Source organism: Chenopodium album, chromosome 20, assembly GCF_948465745.1.
Source record: "Chenopodium album chromosome 20, dcCheAlbu1.1, whole genome shotgun sequence".
Taxonomy (NCBI): Eukaryota; Viridiplantae; Streptophyta; class Magnoliopsida; order Caryophyllales; family Amaranthaceae; genus Chenopodium; species Chenopodium album.
In genome coordinates, this window is record NC_137853.1 from 25611089 (window position 1) to 25633247 (window position 22159).

General features: G+C 34.6%; 1 protein-coding gene across 2 annotated transcripts; it reads right to left on the reverse strand.

The window, feature by feature from the left end:
- Window positions 1-511: 511 nt before the first annotated feature.
- Window positions 512-7172, reverse strand: LOC145598457 (protein SAR DEFICIENT 1-like). Of its 2 annotated transcripts, none has more exons than XM_081654813.1 (7): window positions 6904-7172; window positions 6417-6492; window positions 5118-5667; window positions 3062-3222; window positions 2564-2767; window positions 2210-2309; window positions 512-1002 (listed from the first exon to the last, which is right to left on the reverse strand). In XM_081654813.1, the coding sequence occupies exons 1-7, from the start codon at window positions 6987-6989 to the stop codon at window positions 851-853; spliced, it is 1329 nt and encodes a 442-aa protein (XP_081510939.1). In that variant the 5' UTR covers window positions 6990-7172; the 3' UTR covers window positions 512-850. The 2 variants fall into 2 exon arrangements, with proteins under 2 accessions (XP_081510939.1, XP_081510941.1); XM_081654815.1 differs by having other exon boundaries at window positions 512-999; window positions 6904-7167.
- Between the last annotated feature and the right edge of the window lie 14987 nt (window positions 7173-22159).

A 22159-nucleotide genomic window follows, 5' to 3' on the forward strand; every position in this document is an offset into this window, starting at 1 on the left:
GGTGCCTTTTTTTTAGTCCATTTAGGTAGTTTTGAGTCTAAGTTAGTTGTTCATAGCTTATTTTGGTTAGATTTGGTTTGATTGTGATCATATGATTCTTTTATGGGTAGATTCATTGTTTTTGATGTATTTAAGCATTAACGAGGTTAATTTGAAGGTTTTACGAAGTTATGGATCTTGTTCATAGCTTGTAATTCAATTTGAAGGCCAACATTTGATTTTGAAGTATAAAGAAGCTAAATCCCAACCAAACACGCCCATGTCACACAGGGCATGGTCGTGTCAATGTGTTTTCAAGAGGAAGAAAGTTGGATTTTGATGTTTTTACCTGAGGCACATTTATGTCTATTTGAGACATGCCCATGCCTCGTCGAGTGGAGTTAGCCCAGCGACACACGCCCATGCCAAGATGAGAGCGCACTGCTTAGGCAGCACTAGGAGCGTTGGGCAGATAATCAAGAGCTACCCTATACAGTTGTATTGAAAATTTAGATCCCTTTAGGGATGATAGTAAGTATCAAATGACTATTGTCAATTTATGAAATCACCGTGGTCTATTCCATTTTTTAAAAAAAATACATACATTGTTGTACAATCTAATATATTGTGACGGATATACCGTAATATCTATTACATTATAGCCTATATAGTATATAGTGTAACTCCTCACATTGAAACATGGGGAGAAAAACCTAAAACATTGTGTTGTTTATGGATTAGCAAATAAAAAAAGTGAATAAAATAAGCTCCGCTACATACTTGGTGTAAATAAACTACGTACCACACTAAACACAACTATTTAAAATATTTACATGTACATGTAGCTTTATATATTATGATTATTATCTCTTTAGAGCAAAAGTTGCGGTGATGCAGCCCAATTTCCAATTAATTCCATTGGTAGATTGTTTTGAATCATATCACCACCTTCTATTTCCAAAATTTGTCCACCACAAACTGTCTCGTATGGCATTAAACATTGTTGATGACTGCTACTCCCTGCTTTTAATATAAGAAAATAAGGATGAAAATCCATAAGAAATGAGAATAACATTAATAAAAAGTCTACTGTTTTCAAAACTTACCTTAGAAATTATTATTATTATTAAAAAAAGAAGAAGAAGAAGAAGAAGAAGAAGAAAGAACTAACTTACCAAAGAAATATTTTGATGAAAATTTTGTAAATTACTGCTTTAAAAAGAAGGCCTTTGTAAATTAATACCCCTAAAACTGATTAATTTTAGTAACTACTACCTTTTTCCCTAATCAGCCTACTTAATCATTTAATGACATCATTAGCAGTCTAATTAATAGTATTTAAACCTTAATTACTTAGATAAACTCTTGCACCACCTCCGGCAGCCCCCTTACCACCTCCGGAAGCCCCCCTCCCCCACCGTGAATCTTGCTCCCCTTTCGATCCCTCACCACAAAAACCACCCCTCCCGTTCCCCCACCACGAAATCCAATCTAATCCCCACTCGTTCCCCGCCACGACTACCACCTCCCTCCCGCTTCCCACCACAATTCCCACCCCCACCCTTTCCCCTGCCATGAAACTCATCCCATTTTGATCCACCACAAAGAATTACCGCCGCATCACATGGTTGGCTGTTTTCGGGGCTTGGGGGAAGGGGAGAGGTGGTAATTGGAGTTTGGGAAAAGGAGGGGGATAGATTTTAAAGGTTGGGGCAAGGGGGGGGGGGGGGGGGGGAGGGGGGGTAATTGTGGTGGGAGAACGGGAGAGGGTAGGTTTTGTGGTGGATGACCAAGAAGGGATGAATTTCGGGGTGGTTTACGATAAAGTGAAGACTTATATATATACTTTCCCTGTTTTTTTTTTTACTTGACCCGCTTTGACTTTTACACTATTCATCACCTCTCCTTTAACCGTGTTTTGTGAATAATATGTAAAAAAAAACATATTTATAATGGATCACTTTGAATTTGTCTCAATAAGTACTATCATAACATATAACTTTTATATTTTTTAATTATGGAGAATTAAAGTTATTGATCGTTAAAATTTTACATTGGCAAGCGTGATAAAAGAAACATGTCAAGTAAAAAGGAATCGAGGAAGTACAAGTTTACGCGTTATGTGCTTATATTAGCATAATAATTTTTACAAGTACTTTGTATAAAAATGTTTTTTTTTTAAACAGTTCGTATAAAAATGTAGTAGAGCTTAGATAAAAAAATTGCTCACCTTGAAAATGCTGCAAAGACTCATTGACTGGTCTGTCCACTTCTTGCAAGGAAGCCCAATTTTTATACGCGTTCTTCACCAACTCTTCTATTGTCTCATTCTGAAAATGTCAAAGAATGTATTAATTAAATCGAAATTCCAACATACAAATAATATTCTTACAATATTATTCTTAAAATCTAAGTAGTAAGTTCACAAGCAGCTTAAAAAACACTATTTGCTTATTCTTTTACGTAATATATTAATGCAATAAGAAATTTGTTTTTTTTTTATTTATTATTATTATAAAAAATAAAATAAACTTTGAAAAAGTTAATTATAGAATACAACTAGAATGACAAATATTCATCATACCTTAACATAAGATCTGAAATCTGAAGTGGAGTATAATTCCCCATCCATGTTGTGTATGCTAAAAATGTTACAAGTAGCATCCAAAGTGATGGTCAAATTTGATCCTTGATAAATGTAAAGTTTGTTGCCAATGTTGCACGTTTTTGCATGCTTCAATATAGAGTCCCACATTCTATCTGAAATTCCTGTTTTCCCACCTAGTGTCTGTACCACATCACATAATTAAATTCATCATTAGCCTTTGTTTTTGGAAAAATTTAAGTTAGATTCTATTTTGGGAAATGATTTTGGCTCACCCTTAATTGATTTTGGCACACCCCTATGTGAGAAGAGCGGTATGCCAAAATCAATGAAGGGTGTGCCAAAATTAATTTCCTATATTTGTGGTTCTTATATAGCTAGTTGTCATATAATTTAATTGTATTATAATCGTGACTATAAAATTTGTAGGGGTATAGTATTGAACGAAGAGAGTATAGAGGTGAATAGGATTATTACCTTCTTGAGCTTGATTGAGTCGATAGCAGATAATTGTAAGAAATCTTGCACAGTTTTAATGCCGGCTAGTTCAAGTCTTTTGTGGAATTTCCCGTCTTTACCAATCTTCTCTAGACGCCATACTTCATCTTCAAGCATTGGTGGATAATGCTTCTTGTATACTGCAGTTAATAATTTTCACAATTAATTATTTAAAAAAATTATAGCAATTACACTTTCCATTGATAAAAGTCATAAAGTTTTAGTGCAAGCAATATTAATATACTTTCTAAAAATTTTATGTAGGAGCATAATGTGTTTAAATTAATAAATTATTTTAATAATTTCTTTTAAGAATATTGTGTAATTTACTCCTTATCTATATACTTATACTAGGTTAAATCCCGTGCCATGCACGGTAATTTTTAAAACTTATTACTTATCATTAGTTTAGCATTATTATTTAATTATAAAAAATTAAACCTAATTGCAAAATAGGATAAAATTTCTGTAATTACAAAAAAAAATTAAAAAAAATTGATCACACTAAATAAAACAGAGAGAATTCGAGTGAGGGATAGCTCAAGTGGTTAGAGCTCCCTCCCGGTTCCAGGAGATCTTGGGATCGATTCTTACCCCCACCCTTGTTGCTCTCTTAACACAAAAAAAAAAAAACAAAAAAAAAAAATAATATATACACGACTAATAAAAATAATTGTGGATTACGTCATAAAGTTATAGATAGAAAACAATTATTGCATAATATTGTATAAAAAAAAAATTATATCTTTGTTTGATTGTGTACAAACGAAATATATTTATAATATAGGAAGTGAAATACTATTGAATAGTTTGTATTAAAAACTTCTCTAAGAAGCTTTGGCCAAAAAAAAAAAAAAAAGCTTTTGGAGGGAAAATTTTTAACCAGGAGATGACATGTGTCATTCCTGGTTTCGCCTTTAGTATAATATTATAGATAGATAGTTGTCATGTGTTAATTTAAGGACAAAAAGTCCGAGAGAGATCTCCGGGGTTGTAAGATAGATGTGATAATCGTATAAATATAGTTGTCATGTGTTAATAGTAGCATAACTCTACACAAATTCAAAAAAAAAATGATAATCGTATAAATAATACTCCCTCCGTTCCTAAATTATATTCCTAATTCTCTCTATTATGTGATGAATAAATGCTAGAAGTAGGAATGTAATTTGGGGACGGAGGGAGTATGAAGTATAAGTACTTGTAATAGATTATCATAAGAAGTTAAGATTTTCTACAACACCAAGATTATTTAATGAGTAACATCCTATTCATAACGGGGTCAATTCATTAAAGTGATAAGACTTTATTTGTAAAAGTAGAATAGCAAGAACCACACAAAATAATACATCTAAGAAGTGTTCACTAAATATTTTATTAGGTCAACGACGACTACTAAGATAAGTATTAGTCTTAGTCTTTCGAAAGATGCCAAACAAATAGAGCATCATTCTCATCAAAAGCAAGAGTCCTTTTCACCAAAACATGAGTGATAGATGTGAATTATTCGTATGTAAGTGTGCTCATATATATTATCCCTTTAGAGCCAATAATTGTGCTCCAACTAATCTTGTTATTAACTATTATCTACGTAGCTTTTTATAGCTTTATCTTAAATAATCACTTTATACCTTTTTAAATAGTTTGGCCAATAATATAGCTTCAACCTTTTAAATTATACCAAATTGGGTATTAAAAATAAACAAACGATCAATAGTACAGAAGAAAAACTATAGATATTTTTTTTTAATTAATTTATTTCAATATGTGTTTATGCAATATTAACTTTTTATTATAATTTTAATAAATACTCTAAAAGCTAAGTGATATATATACTCAAATTTATGTTCATTAACAAAATGAAAGATTGAAATATGAAGAACAATATGAAATAATATTATAGGCAGTATCAAAGTAAACAACTAACGTACTAATCATTTACCCAAAAAAAAAAAATGTAAACAACCAAATATTAAATAAAAACACATTAATAATAAGAAATATTAAAACAAAGAAAGAACAAAAGTGAACTAACCTTCACCACGTTGGTCTTTGACAATAAAAGCCTCAGTTAAAGCTTCAAGAATTCTACCATCATTTGAGGTTCCAGGAACCACTCTTGCACCAAGTTTGAACTTCCTACTTCGAATCCAGCTTGAGTTGTCCGTAAACTCGATTTCGCCTAGCGTTACACAACACCCATGTTTTATAGTGTAATTCACTTCTTTAGCAATGAGTGGACGTCGTCCTGATCTTTCCTTTATGATGCTTCGATTAAACTCGTCGACGGTCCATAAATCACGATCCGTGGACGGGAAATCTCCGTCGATTACTACAATTTCAACCTTGATAGGGTGTTGTGGAACCTTTCGTATGATTTGGTCACCTATTTTTTCAACTAGCATGACATTGAGTGGATCTCCATTAATGTCTGTTATTTTGTTGCATGTAAATATTGTTGGCAAATCTTTATTTACAAACATTAATTTCATGCATGCTGGTTCTGGTGCTTGTATTCTGAATGAAGGAACCCTAGTCATGGTACGCATGGTTCTTTGAATGCCACGTTCAACTTCTTCATTAACCTAATTAAGATTAAATCAGTCAAAAATTAGCATAAATTTCATCAATGATATAAAAAATCAAATATACGAGGCAATAATGTTTGGAAGATTTGAGCTACTGCCTCTACAAGTAGTAATTTTTTAAAACCCAATTTGATATAATTTAAAAGATTTGAGGTACTCCCTCTACAACATTTTGTATTAGTATTAAAAAATATATATAGTAACTTTGAAGTAATCAAAATTTTGTTGTTAATTTCATAGATAATAAAATTAAATTTGGTATTACATTATTAGCACAAATACATGTACTATTAACGTGACCATGTAAAATCCAGACTTTGATTTGCAAGGAAAGAAAGTAAAATAGTAAAAAATGAAAATTTTTAGGTATATACTCCGTAATTATTACTTTTTTTTAAAAAAAAATATGACTAATTATTTGTACGGAGTACTAGCTAAATTGATACAAAATTTTATTTACGGAGAAACTCATATCATATATGACTATATGAGGGAAAACAAGTTGGGTTTTGTCACTAATCACTCAAGCCACCATGTAGCTAGTAAAACTAAATAATTTTATCACTATTAGACAATTAAATTTTTTTAATGTAATTTACAGAAAAAATATACAGTATAAGACAACTTTTTATTTTGGAGTACTTGAATAATCAAAGACCCCAAAAAAGATATTTTACTCCTGCAATAATTATTGTGATAAAGAATACTTGGTTTGAAAGTTGAGCGGACCAGGTTAAAACCCATACCACTCGTCTAAGCAATGGTTCAAATGATTTCACGAACGATTGCAAAGACCTGGCCATCATTACTTCTCCAATTACACTGCAAAACCAACAACATAGTTTAAATACTTTTAATCAGGTTCATAAAATATTTCAAAAAAAAAATAAAAATAAAAATAAATATAAATAAAAATAAAAATTAATTATAAGGTTTTCCAAATTAATTAAAATTAATTTTAATAAAAATAGTTAAGTTCAATGATTAAATTAGTTGATTAGGTTAGAAAATAAACAAATTTTTACAAAATGAACAACAAAAAAAATTAAATTGAAAATTAAAATATATTTGAAAAATACTTTTTTACAGGAAATTTGAAATATGCTTTGTACACGTAATATGTTAAATTTTTACAAAAAATTATAACAAAAAACAATCTTATAAAAATTGAGTCTCGTTAAATATTTAAAATCATTTGAAAAAACATAAAGTTTAGACAATAAAATTACGTACGATGCAAAAGAAGGCATGGATTTCATTCTTTTTTCTTTGGGTTGATCATCGTTTTCGATATCGGAAGCAATCCGTTTGGCAGCCATTTGAACAGAAAAGAAAAACTGAATATCAACTGAAATTTAAAAAATTATTATTGAAAACCAAGATTTGGAAATAGAAGATATGTGAATCTAAGTTTAGTTTGTTGATAGATTTTGTAGTTTAAATGTTCTAAATTAATTTGAAAGGGTATAGAGGTTTTATAGAAGTACTAAAGCAGATTTTGTATGGGATGCAAAGTCAGTCAACTGATGTATAATTAGAAGTCTTTTAATTTAACATATAAAATAAATGAAGTTTCGTGGTTGGTGTTGGGAAGTAACCGAGTAGAATCTCTATTTGATGACCTAAACAATAGTGACGCAAAGAAAAAAAGAAGCAATTCATTACGTGTAGTTTATTGGTTTAGTCTTTGTAGTAGTATATGAACCTTTCTACCAAATGATATTGGGTTCATTATCACCAACTAAAAGGCGTAGAATTAATCTTCACCACTCGTACTACAACGACAACAAAGCCTTAGCCTCTAAATGACTAAGGGCCTGTTCATATTTACTTAATTTCAGTTCAGTTCAGTTCAGTTCAGTTCAGCTCCAATCAGTTCAGTTCAGTTCCAATCAGTTCGGTTCAGTTCAGTTCAGTTCAGCTCTTAATTTCCCTCTCACATAAAATATTCATTTCAGCTCAATTCAGTTCAGTTCAGTTCAGTTCAGCTACAATCAATTCAATTCAGTTCAGCTCAGTTCAGTAAATATGAACATGCCCTAAATAAGGTTATTATCACAAACGTTAGCAATTTTGTGAATATTAATTGATAAGATTATTCTCACCAATTTAAAAGATAGGTTTTAGTTTGAATCTTAACTTATAAGAGAGCTTGAGAAGTTGGGGTAGGGATCTATCTTAATCTCTTCTTTACTCTAAAGTGTCTATTTATCTATTATTCTAGTTAGGCCCTGTTCTTTCATCTTAAAAAAATAATATTATGTAAAAATTATTTCAATTCAGTAAAAATATGTTCAGTTTAATAAAATTAATTTCAGCTCAATAAAATTAATTTTAAGTCAGTAAAAATAAGTTTAGTTCAATAAAATACAGTTTTCTTAAAGAAGAATTATAATAGAAAATCAGTAAAAATAATTTCAGTTCAGTAAAATTAATTTAAGTTTAGTAAAAATAATTTAAGTTCAGCAAAAATAATTTCAGTTCAGTAAAAATAATTTCAGTTCAGTAAAAATAATTTTAGTTCAGCAAAATTAAGGTGAATAGAACGGGGCCTTAGTCCACAATTACTAAAACCAAAAAAAATTTAAGATAAAATAGAGAAAAAAAATCGTAAAATTTGAGACTTGATAAGTGTTGAGCCCATTAGAAAACCCACATGTGAGTGGTGTGTTGTCCCACATTAGTTGATGAGTTTATAGGGGGTCCGAATCCTCTATCCCACTTATTTGTCCCATTCCATGTCCCATTCGTTTTGATTGGTCCACGTCACCTTAAATATCAATATTAATATTAAAAAAATTTAATAGCAAATTAAATTAAATAAATTTTACATAATTTATATTTTAGTCCTTATCTTTTTTTTTTTTTTTTTTTTTTTTTTTTTTTTTTGTTTTTCCTTTACACAATTACGTTTAATTCAATTGCATCATTTTTTTCCTGTATACTACCTCTATAACTCTAGAAGAACCCTAATTATTTTTTTTAAAGTTACCTCAATTTATTCTTTCTCTAATTGCTTCCATAAATACTAAAGCACTACAATTCACTTTAATGGATACTCCACGAGAAGTATTGACAAGCGATTTCGACAATTTATTCCTTTTGAATTACGTATCTATGAAATACTATATGCATATGTTTTGTTTGTTTATGGTCAATAGGGTAGCTATTATAGCGCATATTGATAATTACTATTAGTATAAGCCATATCATTGTCAAAATTATACTGCGTATATAGTTGTTTAGGTTTTGGATGATTGTATTTTTATTGATTTTAATATGCAATTTTTGGTGGTACATAATTGTCATTTTGATAAAGAAATTGGGTCATTGCAAACTAGTCGTAGATTATCTTTTGAGGAGCATGAGCAGTTGAATGATAATGATGATGTGGTTAATAACTCTAAAAATAACTTTGAAGATAATAAAGTTGAAGAAGATAATTTTCTGCCAAATATGAATGAAATTCACTCAAAGCTGCCCAATGAAGCCATTCCAATGATAGGGATGGAGTTTGCATCAGAGAATATAGCTTATGATTTCTACAACAGATATTCTAGAGCTATTGGATTCGGAATTCGGTTAAGTAAATTTCATAGAGATGACAACACTGGTACCATTCTAGATAGGATCATTTGTTGTTCTTTTGAAGGTTCAAGGAGAAACAAAAAAAAAAAAAAAAAAGATAAGGACTAAAATATAAATTATGTAAAATTTATTTAATTTAATTTGCTATTAAATTTTTTTATTATTAATATTGATATTTAAGGTGACGTGGACCAATCAAAACGAATGGGACATGGAATGGGACAAATAAGTGGGATAGAGGATTCGGACCCGTTTATAAGTAAGAGTTTGTATTGGGATGTGTATCCCACATTGAAGAAATAAGAAAGTTGTATCCACTCTACAAGGCTAAGGGGCTACTCTACTTATCGCCATATGGTTTTTAGGTGGAACCTCCTTTGTCGTAGGAAGTGGACAATTGTAACGGGTGTGGTCCAAACCCGTTTATCAATAAGAGTCCATTTTCAATGCACGTCATTTAAGAATAATAATGTAATAATGATATTAGGCCAATCTTACATAAGTTCAGCAATCCGCGGTTAGTCGCGATTAAATTATTTAGGTACTATACTTTGATGTATGGATTTGACATGGTCGTTATCAGCTTATTCTAAGCTAGTGTGTATCTTAACGCAATAAATTGATTATGGACCCTTGATTTGTTATTTATACTTAGGGCCTATTCATATTTACTGAATTGAACTGAAATAAATATTTTATGTGAGAGGGAAATTAAGAGCTGAACTGAACTGATTGGAACTGAACTGAACTGATTGGAGCTGAACTGAAATTAAGTAAATGTGAACAGACCCTTAATTGTTTCAATTAGAGTGTGTTAGTTTAAATTGACATATTACCACATAGTTTTAACTAACCATAGATATATTTAAATGTACGTCGGTAACCACTATTAATTTTCAAAACTTCATTGAGTGAACCGGACTGAACTAAACTAAAATGAATATTTTATAAGAGAAGAAAATGAGGAGCTGAACTGAACTGAACTGAACTGAATTTCAACGTAAGAGAATAGGCCCTTAATGTTTCTGGAACACAAGTCCTCCTCGGTGTGTAAGGATATTTAGCGTGAGCAAGATGTCCAATTTTAAGTGCACTTGAAATCCGCCTTACAAGGGTATCCGAGAGGTATGCCTGCAGGACAAAACGAGTAGGCTGCCCAGGAATTGGCATAAGAATGCTCCTCCGATACTCAAGTTAGTGAAATATGTATTACTTCCTAGCGAGAGAAAGTAGTAAGAGAAAGTATAGAAATAGAGTGATTTGAAAAGGTTACCCATCATTAATCATTGGATATTATTCACAGATGTATTTTCATATAGTAATAAAGTTGTACTTTCTTAGACTGATTAAGGCTAAATTTGTACTTTAGAGTGATTAATATGTCATTATGAGAGGATCGATATATATATCATATGAGCAATACTGAACTTAAGACGTGGACCAAGCCCAAACACTTAATATATACCTTGTCATAATGCAATACCATCTCATATAATGATATTAAACACACAAAAAAAAAAAAAAAAAAAAAATAAAATAAAATAAATAAAATAAAATAAAATTAAAAAGTTAAAAAATTAAAAAAATTAAAAAAATTAAAAAAAAATTGTCAAAGTTAGTATATACATTGTGCACATGATAGTCATATGAATGTTTCCTCAATTAAAAAAAAATAATAATAATGAAAAAAATTAAATAGTCATATGTATGCATTTTCGTTAATACCCTTATTTATTTATTTATTTTGAATGGATTGATACCCTTATTTATGATCAAAAGGATCGAATTAATGTGTAATCCATATCATTATCTATACTTATATTTTTAAAAACGTTCCTAAAATCGTTTATTTGCCACGTCATTCCCCTATCATAGCATTGTGCCACAAGTAGACGTTGAGGATACAAGATTTAACTTTTTACCATTTTCGCTAATAATAATTCATGTCATCTATACAAATAAATATAATCATAAATGACACGCACAAATTAAAAAGAAAACGAGATAAGCAGTTTGAAAAAAATTAAGAGGAATAAAATCAACATTTCTCAAACAATAGAGTATTAAAAATTGCTTTTTATACTCTTTGTTAATTAGTAACATTATGTTTAACATTTATGCATAACATATATAATGGATGATAATATATTTCTTAAATAAACAATTTAATCAAAGTGGTAACCCTGTGCAACGCCTGGACCGCACACTAGTTTGTCTCTTACAAAGATTCAAATTAGGAGAATTTTTATTTAAAACAACAGTATAAGTACATTTATATAAAATGATACTACACTTTGTAAGTATTGTTTTCCAAAAGGCAGTATTATGAAAACTGAATTCATTGTTGTCACTGGAAAGAGCTGATCACGTGAAGCGTCAATTAGCAAAGGAATAGATTGAGAAAGAAAATACTAAGTTATAGCTAGGAAACTCATGGGAATTGAAGTTGAAAATCATTTCCATATGCGTTATGTACGATGAGAAGAATGGAGATGATTTAAGAAGGGAAATTACTAGGAAAGGCTGAAATCAACACTAATCATAATATATCTGAACTTATTAGATCTTATTAAACTTGATTTAGTAGTAATTTATACTTGTGCAACCCCTATCAGAACTTATTAAAATTAAACATAAACTGAACGTATCTGAACTTACTACACGTGAAATAAGTGAAAATAAGGTGAACAGAATATATCCGTATTATTTCTTGCAAAATTTTAAAGATAAAATGGAAAAAGTCAGAGTTGAACTTTATAACTCTCGACAGAAATTAGATTTTGTAAGATACACATATATTGTAAGAATTTGTATATTATGTAAATGAGGAAGACAAGCTTGTAAAAACTATTGAGTGTAATCAACAGTGTAATATTCATAATTGAGCCCAGGGCCCACAATTAGAAGGCCCAACTTTGCTTAACACTAAAAGACCTTTTTTTTTTTCGAAAGCTTATCACTAAAAGACTAAAGCAGTAACAAATGGATATCCTTGAATTGTAGTATTCCATCTGTTTTGTTTTTTCAAGTTCTTTATATTGATATGGCACACTTGATGATGTAAATTTGACCAATGATATATTTAATATTTATAAATTATAATAATAAAATATTAATAATCTACTCATTGATATGGTTCTAAGTAACTAGTATTCACAAATAGGGATGTTCATTATTCGGACTCCGGTTGAAAAATCAATCCAATACAATCTAAATAAGCTATTCGGATTAGACTTTTTTTTTTTAATTTGGATTGGATTTGGACTCTAATTTTTTAAGCCCTATAATAATAATAATAGTAATAGTAATAGTAATAGTAATAGTAATAGTAATAGTAATAGTAATAGTAATAGTAATAATAGTAATAGTAGTAATAGTAGTAGTAGTAATAGTAGTAATAGTAATAATAATAATAATAATAATAATAATAATAATAATAATAATAATAACAATAATAATAACAACAATAACAATAACAACAATAACAATAACAACAATAACAATAACAACAACAACAATAACAATAACAACAATAACAATAACAATAACAATAACAATAACAATAACAATAACAATAACAATAATAACAATAACAATAACAACAATAATAACAATAACAATAATAATAACAATAACAATAATAACAATAACAATAATAATAATAACAATAATAATAATAACAATAACAATAATAACAATAACAATAATAACAATAATAATAATAATAATAATAATAATAACAATAATAATAATAATAACAATAATAATAATAATAACAATAATAATAATAATAATAATAACAATAATAATAATAATAATAACAATAATAATAACAATAATAATAACAATAATAAGAATAATAATAATAATAATAATAATAATAATAATAATATAATAATAATAATAATAATAATAACAATAATAACAATAATAATAACAATAATAATAATAACAATAATAATAATAACAACAATAATAACAATAACAACAATAATAACAATAATAACAATAATAACAATAATAATAACAATAATAACAATAATAACAATAATAACAATAATAATAACAATAATAACAATAATAACAATAATAACAATAATAATAACAATAATAATAATAACAATAATAACAATAATAATAACAATAATAACAATAATAATAATAATAACAATAATAATAATAAAACAATAATAACAATAATAACAATAATATCAATAATAATAACAATAATAACAATAATAACAATAATAAGAATAATAACAATAATAATAATAATAATAATAATAATAATAATAACAATAATAATAATAATAATAATAATAATAATAATAATAATAATAATAATAATGAGGGGTGGGAGCCCAGATTGTATCTCGGCTACCCACCAATTTTTTGTAAATTGATTGATGTTTTGGGTGTTTTTGTCCCTCGGGAGAGTTATAGCTCGAAGATTGGTCCGGTGCGGCCTGTACCTGCAAGACAAACGGAGACACCAGTAGGTAGGTGCTTCGCCTCCGACGATCAAGTTAGTAACTTGAAAGGAGAGAAAAAGGTGCGGAAATTTAGGTGGGGATCTGCTAGGATTTCTAGCTTAGTTGTCTCTATCAAAGGGACAGTTTGTAATAAATCGAAAAACGTGCCCTACAAAAGAGGGAAATCTACCTATTTATAGGGTCCTTGGGAATTGTGTTCCTGATTAGGTCACAGAACCCTAATCAGTGGTGGGCTGCGCCGCATTGCGGCTTTCTCGGGATTTGGGCCCGAAGGCTGTCATTCTCCCAAATATATGGGATGACACGTGTCAAGCAGGGATAGGTCCACTTTCGACCATCCTTGGGCTGACACGTGTCGCCCTCTGATTGGACCACATGGCGGGGTAAAATTACCCTAAACATTTGCCCCTCACAGATGTGACGTGGCACGCCACGTGGCATCTGTGACACGGGTCACTCTCTCAATGGTGGTAATTTTACCGCCAAAATTTTACTGTTCACCATCTGATTAAATTACAGGAATACCCCTTCATTTACCCTCTTTATATAGCCGTTTACCCTCATAGTTTTGTACGTTTCACAAAAATTTCCAAAGAAAACTTAGAGAGAATCTTTAAAGAGAGAGCATAAGTCATCCGTCTGAGTCAAGCGCAAGTTTAAGAAAACTCAGCCTCGTCAACACAGGCGGACCCGTCTACCTTCAGATTTCAAATCTAAAGGTACCGTCTCTGTCTCTCTCAGCCCTTTTTCATTTTACCGCTTGTACATATTTCTTGCAATAAATGGATTCATCACCAACACACACGGCACAACCTAGGGTAGAATCCAGACGTTCACCAGGGACGGCTGAGTCTAGGACTGGTAGTGCCGTCTCAAGGTGTTGGGACCACCCTCATTCTTGGATTCCGACCATTTGCGCGTCTGTGCAAGACACAATGGCTCGGTCAATGCAGACGGCACAAGACCCTGATTATAGAAGTGAAGGCTCAGGCGGCCAAACACCTGAGGGAGAGACGTCTGGTTCTGAACACTAGACGGCTCCGGAGAGATCCCCTCCGCGTGGCCCCCCAACTCCTCCAGACTCGTTTTTGGACGAGTGCGACCAAGGCGGTGAGGTTGCCGCCTCAGCTTCTGTCTCCCAATCTGAGGAGGAGACGGGGAGTGGATTCGCCGTCTCCTCTTCAGAGAGTAGTGACGATCTTCCTCCGCTTGAGGATAGTGAGGAAGAAGAGAGGAAGAAGTGGAAGGAGAAGGACGATCCCTACAAGATCCACGTCTCCTTCAAAGATAGAGACATTATGGAGAGAGGTCTTGAAAACCTCTTGAAAATGCACCCAATGGGAGACGGGTGGAAAATAAGGATGCCTCCTCCAAACGGCACCATTTCCTAGGAAGACGATGAACAAAACGCCAACGGCTACTTCGGCTGTTATGAGGCGGCGTTCAAGGCTGTACTTCGCTTCCCCCTTCACGAGGCGGTGAAGGCAATTTTGAGAGGCTACGGCCTCGGAGTCTGGCAGCTTACCCCCAATTCTTGGGCAAATATTCTGGGGTATGTTGCCGTCTGAGAATTCCAAGGAATTCACCCCGGCTGGGAAGCTTTTGCTAAGATGCATTATCTTAGCCGCAACCTGGCGGCTACAGAGCGTGGTATACTCTAACCACGTTCCATCAATACATGATGACCTTGGATAAGGTCTCAAAATTCGATGGCTGGAAGCACAGGTTCTACCTGCTGACGGCTCCAACCAGGCGGGAGAACTTTGAGCTCCGCCAGTACAATAAGAAGCCTGACCTTCTGGGTCGGAAATGTTGTCTTCCACGGATCCCGGATGAGGACTTTGATAAAACAATTGCGGCTGACTTCTTCGGCCTCACAGATGCCACATTGTCAACCGGGGAGACAATAAAAGTCCCCAAGAACTAGATCCCTAAGAGCGCCTGGCTTAGGGATGAATGCTTCCTAGCCGCCTGCGGGCTAGGGCACATGTTCACCAGACGTATGCGCCTGAATACATTTTCGTTTGTAGTACTTTTGTGTCGGAATCGTTTTTGATGATGTACTAATTGATTCTTCTTTTTGTTTTTGCAGAAGAAGCTCTTAACATGTTGCCAGACGAGAAGACCCCCAGACGGTCCTCTGCACAGATCCGACGAGACTTGGCGGAGGCCCAGGCGCTAGAGCTCAAGGCCAAGGTAAACGCCTGAATCTTTTTGAGAGTTTACTTTCAAAGTTTACTTTCTTCGACTGCTAACATTAACTTGCTTATTTTCTCAGGGAGGAAAGGTGTATAAGACGTTTGAGAAAACCCTCAAACGGGCTAGGGAGGAGACCACCGCCTCTAACCCCAGCAAATCCTCCAAGAAGGCTACCTCCACCGCAACTCCCAACGCCCCAGGTGGGAGACAGATGCGGATAGGGGGAAGGAATAAGAGAGTGAGCGGCTTTGTTGGCCTTGACTTGGCCAACCCCCTATCTGCAACCAGGGGGTTCACCGCGCCTGCTAGCGGCTCTCGTCTGGCCGGCTCTGCAGGTTAGAACCCTTTTGAATCCCCGCCAGAGCTGGGATGGCCGTTGCGAGTGAAATCACACTCCCAGCAGATGTCATCCTCAGACGGTTGAAACCAGATAGGCGCTGCTTTAGTATCTCAATCTGCGCTGATTATGGTGCAGATCAATCTTCCCGCTGGCCAGACGTCCAGAAGCATGCCAAGGCCATGCTGGAGGCTGTCAGCAAACGGGATAAGGATGCTATCCCGGGGATTGAGACGTTCAATCTTGAACGTATTCTTACCCTCCTGGCTGAGGTAAGACACTTGAACAATTTTCAATAACTTTCTCCAAGTTTTTTCTCCGCCTGCACTACTAACCTTGTTTGCTTTTGCAGGCTCTTCTGCGGTTAGACAGGCTCATGCGTCCTTACACCCGCAAACGGGACGAGGTAAGACGGGCCAAGCAGTCCGCCACAGACGCCGATTATGTTGCTTTGTACTAATGTATAATTGACGATCTTGAAACTAAAGCAACCCAAATGACACAGGCGGCTAAGATTCAAGAGCTGGAGGCAGATCTGCAGGCGGCTAAGAAGAGGGCTGAGGATGCCGAGGCGGCTCAGAAACAGGCGGAGGTAGACCTCCCCAAGCTCAGGGAGGACCTCAAGAAGGCCCAGGAAGACCTTGAAAAGCTTCAAGGAGCCTCTTCAGAGAATGCTGATCTGATGAGCAAGGTTGCCAAGTTGGAAAAAGAGGCGGCCAAAGCTCAGGATAACTTCCGAGCGACTCTCCAGGCGGATCAAAACCGTCTGGTTGCTGAGATGGCCGCCGACAACGAGGCTATGATGAGGATCGCCTGGGCTGCCTTGTATCCCGACAAGGATTATGGCGTCTGGGCTCTGGCTCACAAGTATGCTGATGAGGTGATCTACTTGAGAGAGAAGGGTGAGCCAGAGCCTGAGTCCTTCCTCGCCTGGGCTGAAACTGAGCATCCCGAGCCTGAGCTTGAAGCTCCCGGGAATGAAGAAGGGGAGAAGGGACCGGAGGGACTGCTTGAGGGGCAGTAGATTCAGCGGCTGTGCGCCAACTCTTTTTTTTATTTTTCTCTGCGGCAGTATGCCATTAGTTGCTTTTCCGGCCTGTGCGCCGTGTATTTGTGTATTTACCGGCTAAGGAGCCGTGTTTAGTAAACAATTTCTTTCTTTTCCGGACGGGGTCCGGATAACATTGATCCACCACAACCGTTTGGCTGGGAGGAAGTTTAATGAAAGTACCGACAGAGTCGGTTTTGATTACTTCGCGCTTGTGTTGCACTTTAATTTTTGAATTTTCAAATTTTTCAATTTTTGCCTAACTTATCAAAAGCATGCAGCAAATTTTGCCTATCTTGTCAAAAGTATGCGGCTGTCCTTGCCCCTGGACGGCTGTGTGGTTGGTTTCAAATGGAGTTGGTTGATTGACTTGGGAACGTCTGATGCTGCAAGGAGCATGATACGGTTGTAAGTCAATCAATCACAGTAGTGATTGCCCCAAACAAAGTACACAACCGTACATTAACAGGCGTTCAGTCTCTAGCTAGACGGTGTTGTCCGTCTAAGTAGAGTTCATATAGCCATTGCACAACTCTTTTGCCCCAAACGAGGATGTGTGCAATTTTAAAAACGAAAATATGCTAAGAAAGAACTGCAGTCGGTCGCCGACTGATGTCTTTGGACATCCGGGTTCCGAAACTTGGTCGTTCCTTAGACTGTTCAGGTCAGACGGCTATGGATGGCTGATTCAGCCGTCCAATTGTGGCCGCCTGCATTGGTATGTAGAGTAAGCAAGTTGGCTTCTCTCTGCGACGATTGTACTCGGAGGGGTGTCTCTGGACGCCTTTGTCCATGTTGGGACAGGCGAATTTATGGTAAAAGCAGCCATCCGGCCATTGGACTCTGGTCTTGTTGAGACCGGCTATATAGCCACTTAGCGGTTTTGTGCTTAGCTTAATTATCTGGCCATTGGACTCTCATCAATAAGACGTTAATTCAATTTCCAAGTGTCAAACTTAGAATAACAAACAAGTGACCCGTCTGAGATTCAGACGGGCAATGAAAAACAGAGCAAAAGTGAAAACAAAAAGCAATTTCTCATTAATGTACTTCTTGTTTACAAAAATTACAAATCTCAGAAGTAGTACTTTTTCAAATTTTCTACATTCCAAGTTCTAGGCAGGCGCCTGCCGTCTGGAGTTTCCTGGCGGTAGGTGCCGTCTCTTACTTCTTCATAAATCTGGTAGGGGCCTTCCCAATTAGGAGTTAGCTTTCCAAGCTCATTGCCCCTACCGGTTGCCTCCATTTTCCGTAACACTAGGTCGTCCACTTTCAAATGACGCCTGTGTACTCTCTTGTTGTAGGCTCTTGTCATTCTCAGACGGTAAATCTCATGACGCAAAGCGGCATTGCCCCTGCACTCTGGGAGTGAGTCCAATGCTAGGCGCATTGCCTCCCAGTTTGCCTCTTCATTATAAAGCATGACTCTAAGAGTCGGCTCATAGTGTTCAATGGGCAAGGCGGCTTCAGCACCGTAAACCATGAGAATGGGGTTTCACCGGTTGCCCCCTTTGCTGTTGTCCGGATGACCTATAGGACATGGATTAATTCCTCAGCCCATAAGCCACCGGCTCTTTCAATTTTCTTCTTAATGACGTCTGAGATCAGTTTGTTGAAGGCTTCAAATTGGCCGTTTGCTTGGGGACGGCCGACTGATGCAAAACAACTTGAGATCCCTTGATCTCCCAACCAAGTTTTTAGCTGAGGCGTCTCTAAATGAGGACCATTATCAAACACCATGGACATAGGAACCCCATCCCAGGTGATAACATTCTTCCAGATGAAAGAAATGACGTTTGATGTCTTAATATTCTTTACCGCCTCAGCCTCTACCCACTTGGTAAAGTAATCCACAGCCACCAAGATGTAACGCTTTCCGCCTGGTGCAGGCGTGTAAGGACCTAAAATGTCCATGCCCCATTTTGTAAACGGGATCGGGCTGTGGATGGCCGTCAGATTAGTAGCCGGACAGTGAATAAGTTTGCCAAATTTCTGGCACTTGTCACATTTTGTAATACCCCGTATTTTATACGTATTTTTATTTAAAGTATGTATTTAATGAAGTATTTAAGTAAATATAATAATTTTAATTAAAGCATTTTATTAATATATTTTTATAATAGGAAAGTTTATTTAATTATCTTTATTTCAAAAAGATGGGGTTTTAATTTAAGAAAGTTTATTTTTAACAAGTTTTAATTGGAAAGGGATTAGGAGATTTAAAAGAGGAAAGTTTAGGGTAAAAAGGGGGTATAAATATCCCACTTATGAGGCAAATCAACTTTGCCCAGAGTGGAGAAAACCCAAGGTAAGTTTCTCCTCTTTTCTCCCTTACTTTTCTTTCTTTTTTTTTTTCTTCCTCTTCCTTTCCCCTTTTCACGGCCGGCCACCACGCACACCACCACACGCGTGGCCGGACCACCACCGCGCACCACCACAGCGCCGGCGCACGGCCAGCAGCTGCAGCGGCAGGCGGCAGCAGCCCAGCCTTGCCGCGGTGGCTGCTGCTGCCGTGGATGCCTCTCCGAAAAAAAAAAAAAAAAAACTTAATCTTTCTTGTTCTTATTTAATCTATGCTTAGATCTAATTATAAACTTTGAGTTTGGGAATTAAAACTTGATGTTTGAATATTGTAATTATGTTAATTAATTTCCAGATTTGATTTTAATTAAAAAGCCCCAATTTTTGAAACCCTAGGTTCTTGATTTATGAAATTATGAAAGTATATGATGTAATTATGTTTAGACCTTTAATTTAAGTACTTTAAGATTGATTTTCAGCAAGTTTTAATTGTAAATATAGTGCAGGAATTTTAAGTAGAAACCTAAATTTTATGTTTTTAAAGGGAATTTAAATTACCCATTAAAGGGGACTTAATTATGGTGTTCTAAATATAATTTCAGCTTATTCTAATTAATTTATGAAGGGTTTTAAAATAGTATATATTGCTGGAAATTTGTTTAGAGTGGACTTTGATACATTATCATAATTTTAATGTGTAGGAGACTTTGAAGTAAGCGATTTTTACTAGTCGTGGCGAATTTAAGATCATATTCAAGGTACGTTAGCGTACTTAGCATATTTTGATGATGTAGAATCATGCTAGGCTTAATTTCAATCAATTACAAGTAGTATCATGCTAAGGTTCATGTATTGAATTGTGAATTATTGGTGTTGGTGATTGAATTGTGAAGCATGAATTATTTGTGATGATTTATGGATTGGAAAATTATATTTTGGCATGATTATATGGACTACATATTTATTTATGGCATGTTAGAGAGCATGTTTAATTAAACTAATTGTTTAATTATGTTTGGAATATTGAAAAGGAATTTTATTATGGTTCATAAAATTTTTATTAATGCTTTAAGCATGAAGAAGGAGCTATATAAGTGTCTATGTACACAAGGAATAAATTGTATGTTGGTGCCTTTGTGCACTTAAGGTGTTTTTGACACCGAGGGATAGGATTGTTGGCGCTTTATGCGCTTAAGGTGTCTTTGACACTGAGGTAGATTTAAAAAGGGTTCAACATTAAATTATATGTGGTAACTAATCATTCAAGAATTAAATTGGTATGTGTGTTTGTTTAAATTATTATGGATGATTGAATTGTTATGCTTTGTCAGTCATCACCAAGTCTAATAATATGTAAACAACGTAAAGTGAAAGAGATTACGCACCAAAACTCTTGGAACGTATATACCTTGAGTATGAACATATGGGGGGAGTTATGGGGTTTTATATTTAACCGTAACTTCTAATGGAGTACAGGACGCTATATATTCCCTTTTTATTTTTATGCGCTGGAATTCCGCCACCAATGTGTGGCACAGGTGATACTGGCACGGTTAGCTCCCGTGTCAGTGGTCCTCAATTTATTGAGGCAGGTTTGGTTGGAAACCCGTTCGATGTGTAATCAACACTAAATAAATTAAACTGTGTCCAGTTAAAGAGTCATGTTTGTTTGTTGTGTGTGCTTGTAATCAGGTGCAATGAGGTAAGTATGTGTGATGATAGGGGAATGCATGTTAGTGTGTTTAATTACGCTTATGTACTCAGCTTTGCTGATTGTGTGTATTGTTTGTGTCTGGCTATGTCTTTATCTTGGCCCTACGATGATCCATTCTAATGGAGAGTAGTAGGGGCAAGTAGAGATTTTCTTTTCAGGTATTGAGGCATGTTCATGATGGGGCATGAGTGAAGAGAGAACTATGCTAGTTTTCATTAGGATGTGACATGTTTAAGTTTTGAATAATATGATTTATTATTTGTTGGACTAACATCATTATTGGATTTGACGGTTTTGAATAAGGGCCTTAAAGGTTCCAAGTTGTAGTAGTTAATCTTTAACTTGGTTTTGTTGATTTCCAACTTTACTTTCGTTTGGTTCGGTTTTTAAATTGTTTTATTTCTTAGTTTGACTTCCAAGTCTTCCGCTGTGATTCTTTGATATTTGCCTTAGCCTTTTTCACGGTGGCGGTAATGTCTTAGATATTCCTAAATCGTGTTTTAAAGAGGGTAAAGCGTATTTTTAAAGGAAAGGAATTTCTAGGGTGTTACACATTTCCTCACCAATTCCTTGGCATCTGCCTCTAGAGTGGGCCAAAAGTAATGTCGTCTGGCTCTGACGGCTAGGGATCTGCCGCCTATATGGGAGGCGTAGAATCCCGAGTGCAAGTCTTCAAGAACTTCCTTCCCCTTTTCTGGGGTTACACACTTCAAAAGAGGCTTAAGAAACCCCGCCTTGAAGAGCTCTCCATTTCTCAACTCAAAGCTTGCGGCTCGCTTTTTCAGAACGGCTGCCTCCTGTGGCGAATC

Bases quoted from the DNA above. Each gene is read 5' to 3' on its own strand.
- LOC145598457 (XM_081654813.1), bottom strand. From the start codon at position 6,989: ATGGCTGCCAAACGGATTGCTTCCGATATCGAAAACGATGATCAACCC. The intron at 6,493-6,903 runs GTACGTAATTTT...TTGGTTTTGCAG, and splicing joins TCCATGCCTTCTTTTGCATC to TGTAATTGGAGAAGTAATGA. The intron at 1,003-2,209 runs GTGAGCAATTTT...TTATATTAAAAG, and splicing joins GTCTTTGCAGCATTTTCAAG to CAGGGAGTAGCAGTCATCAA.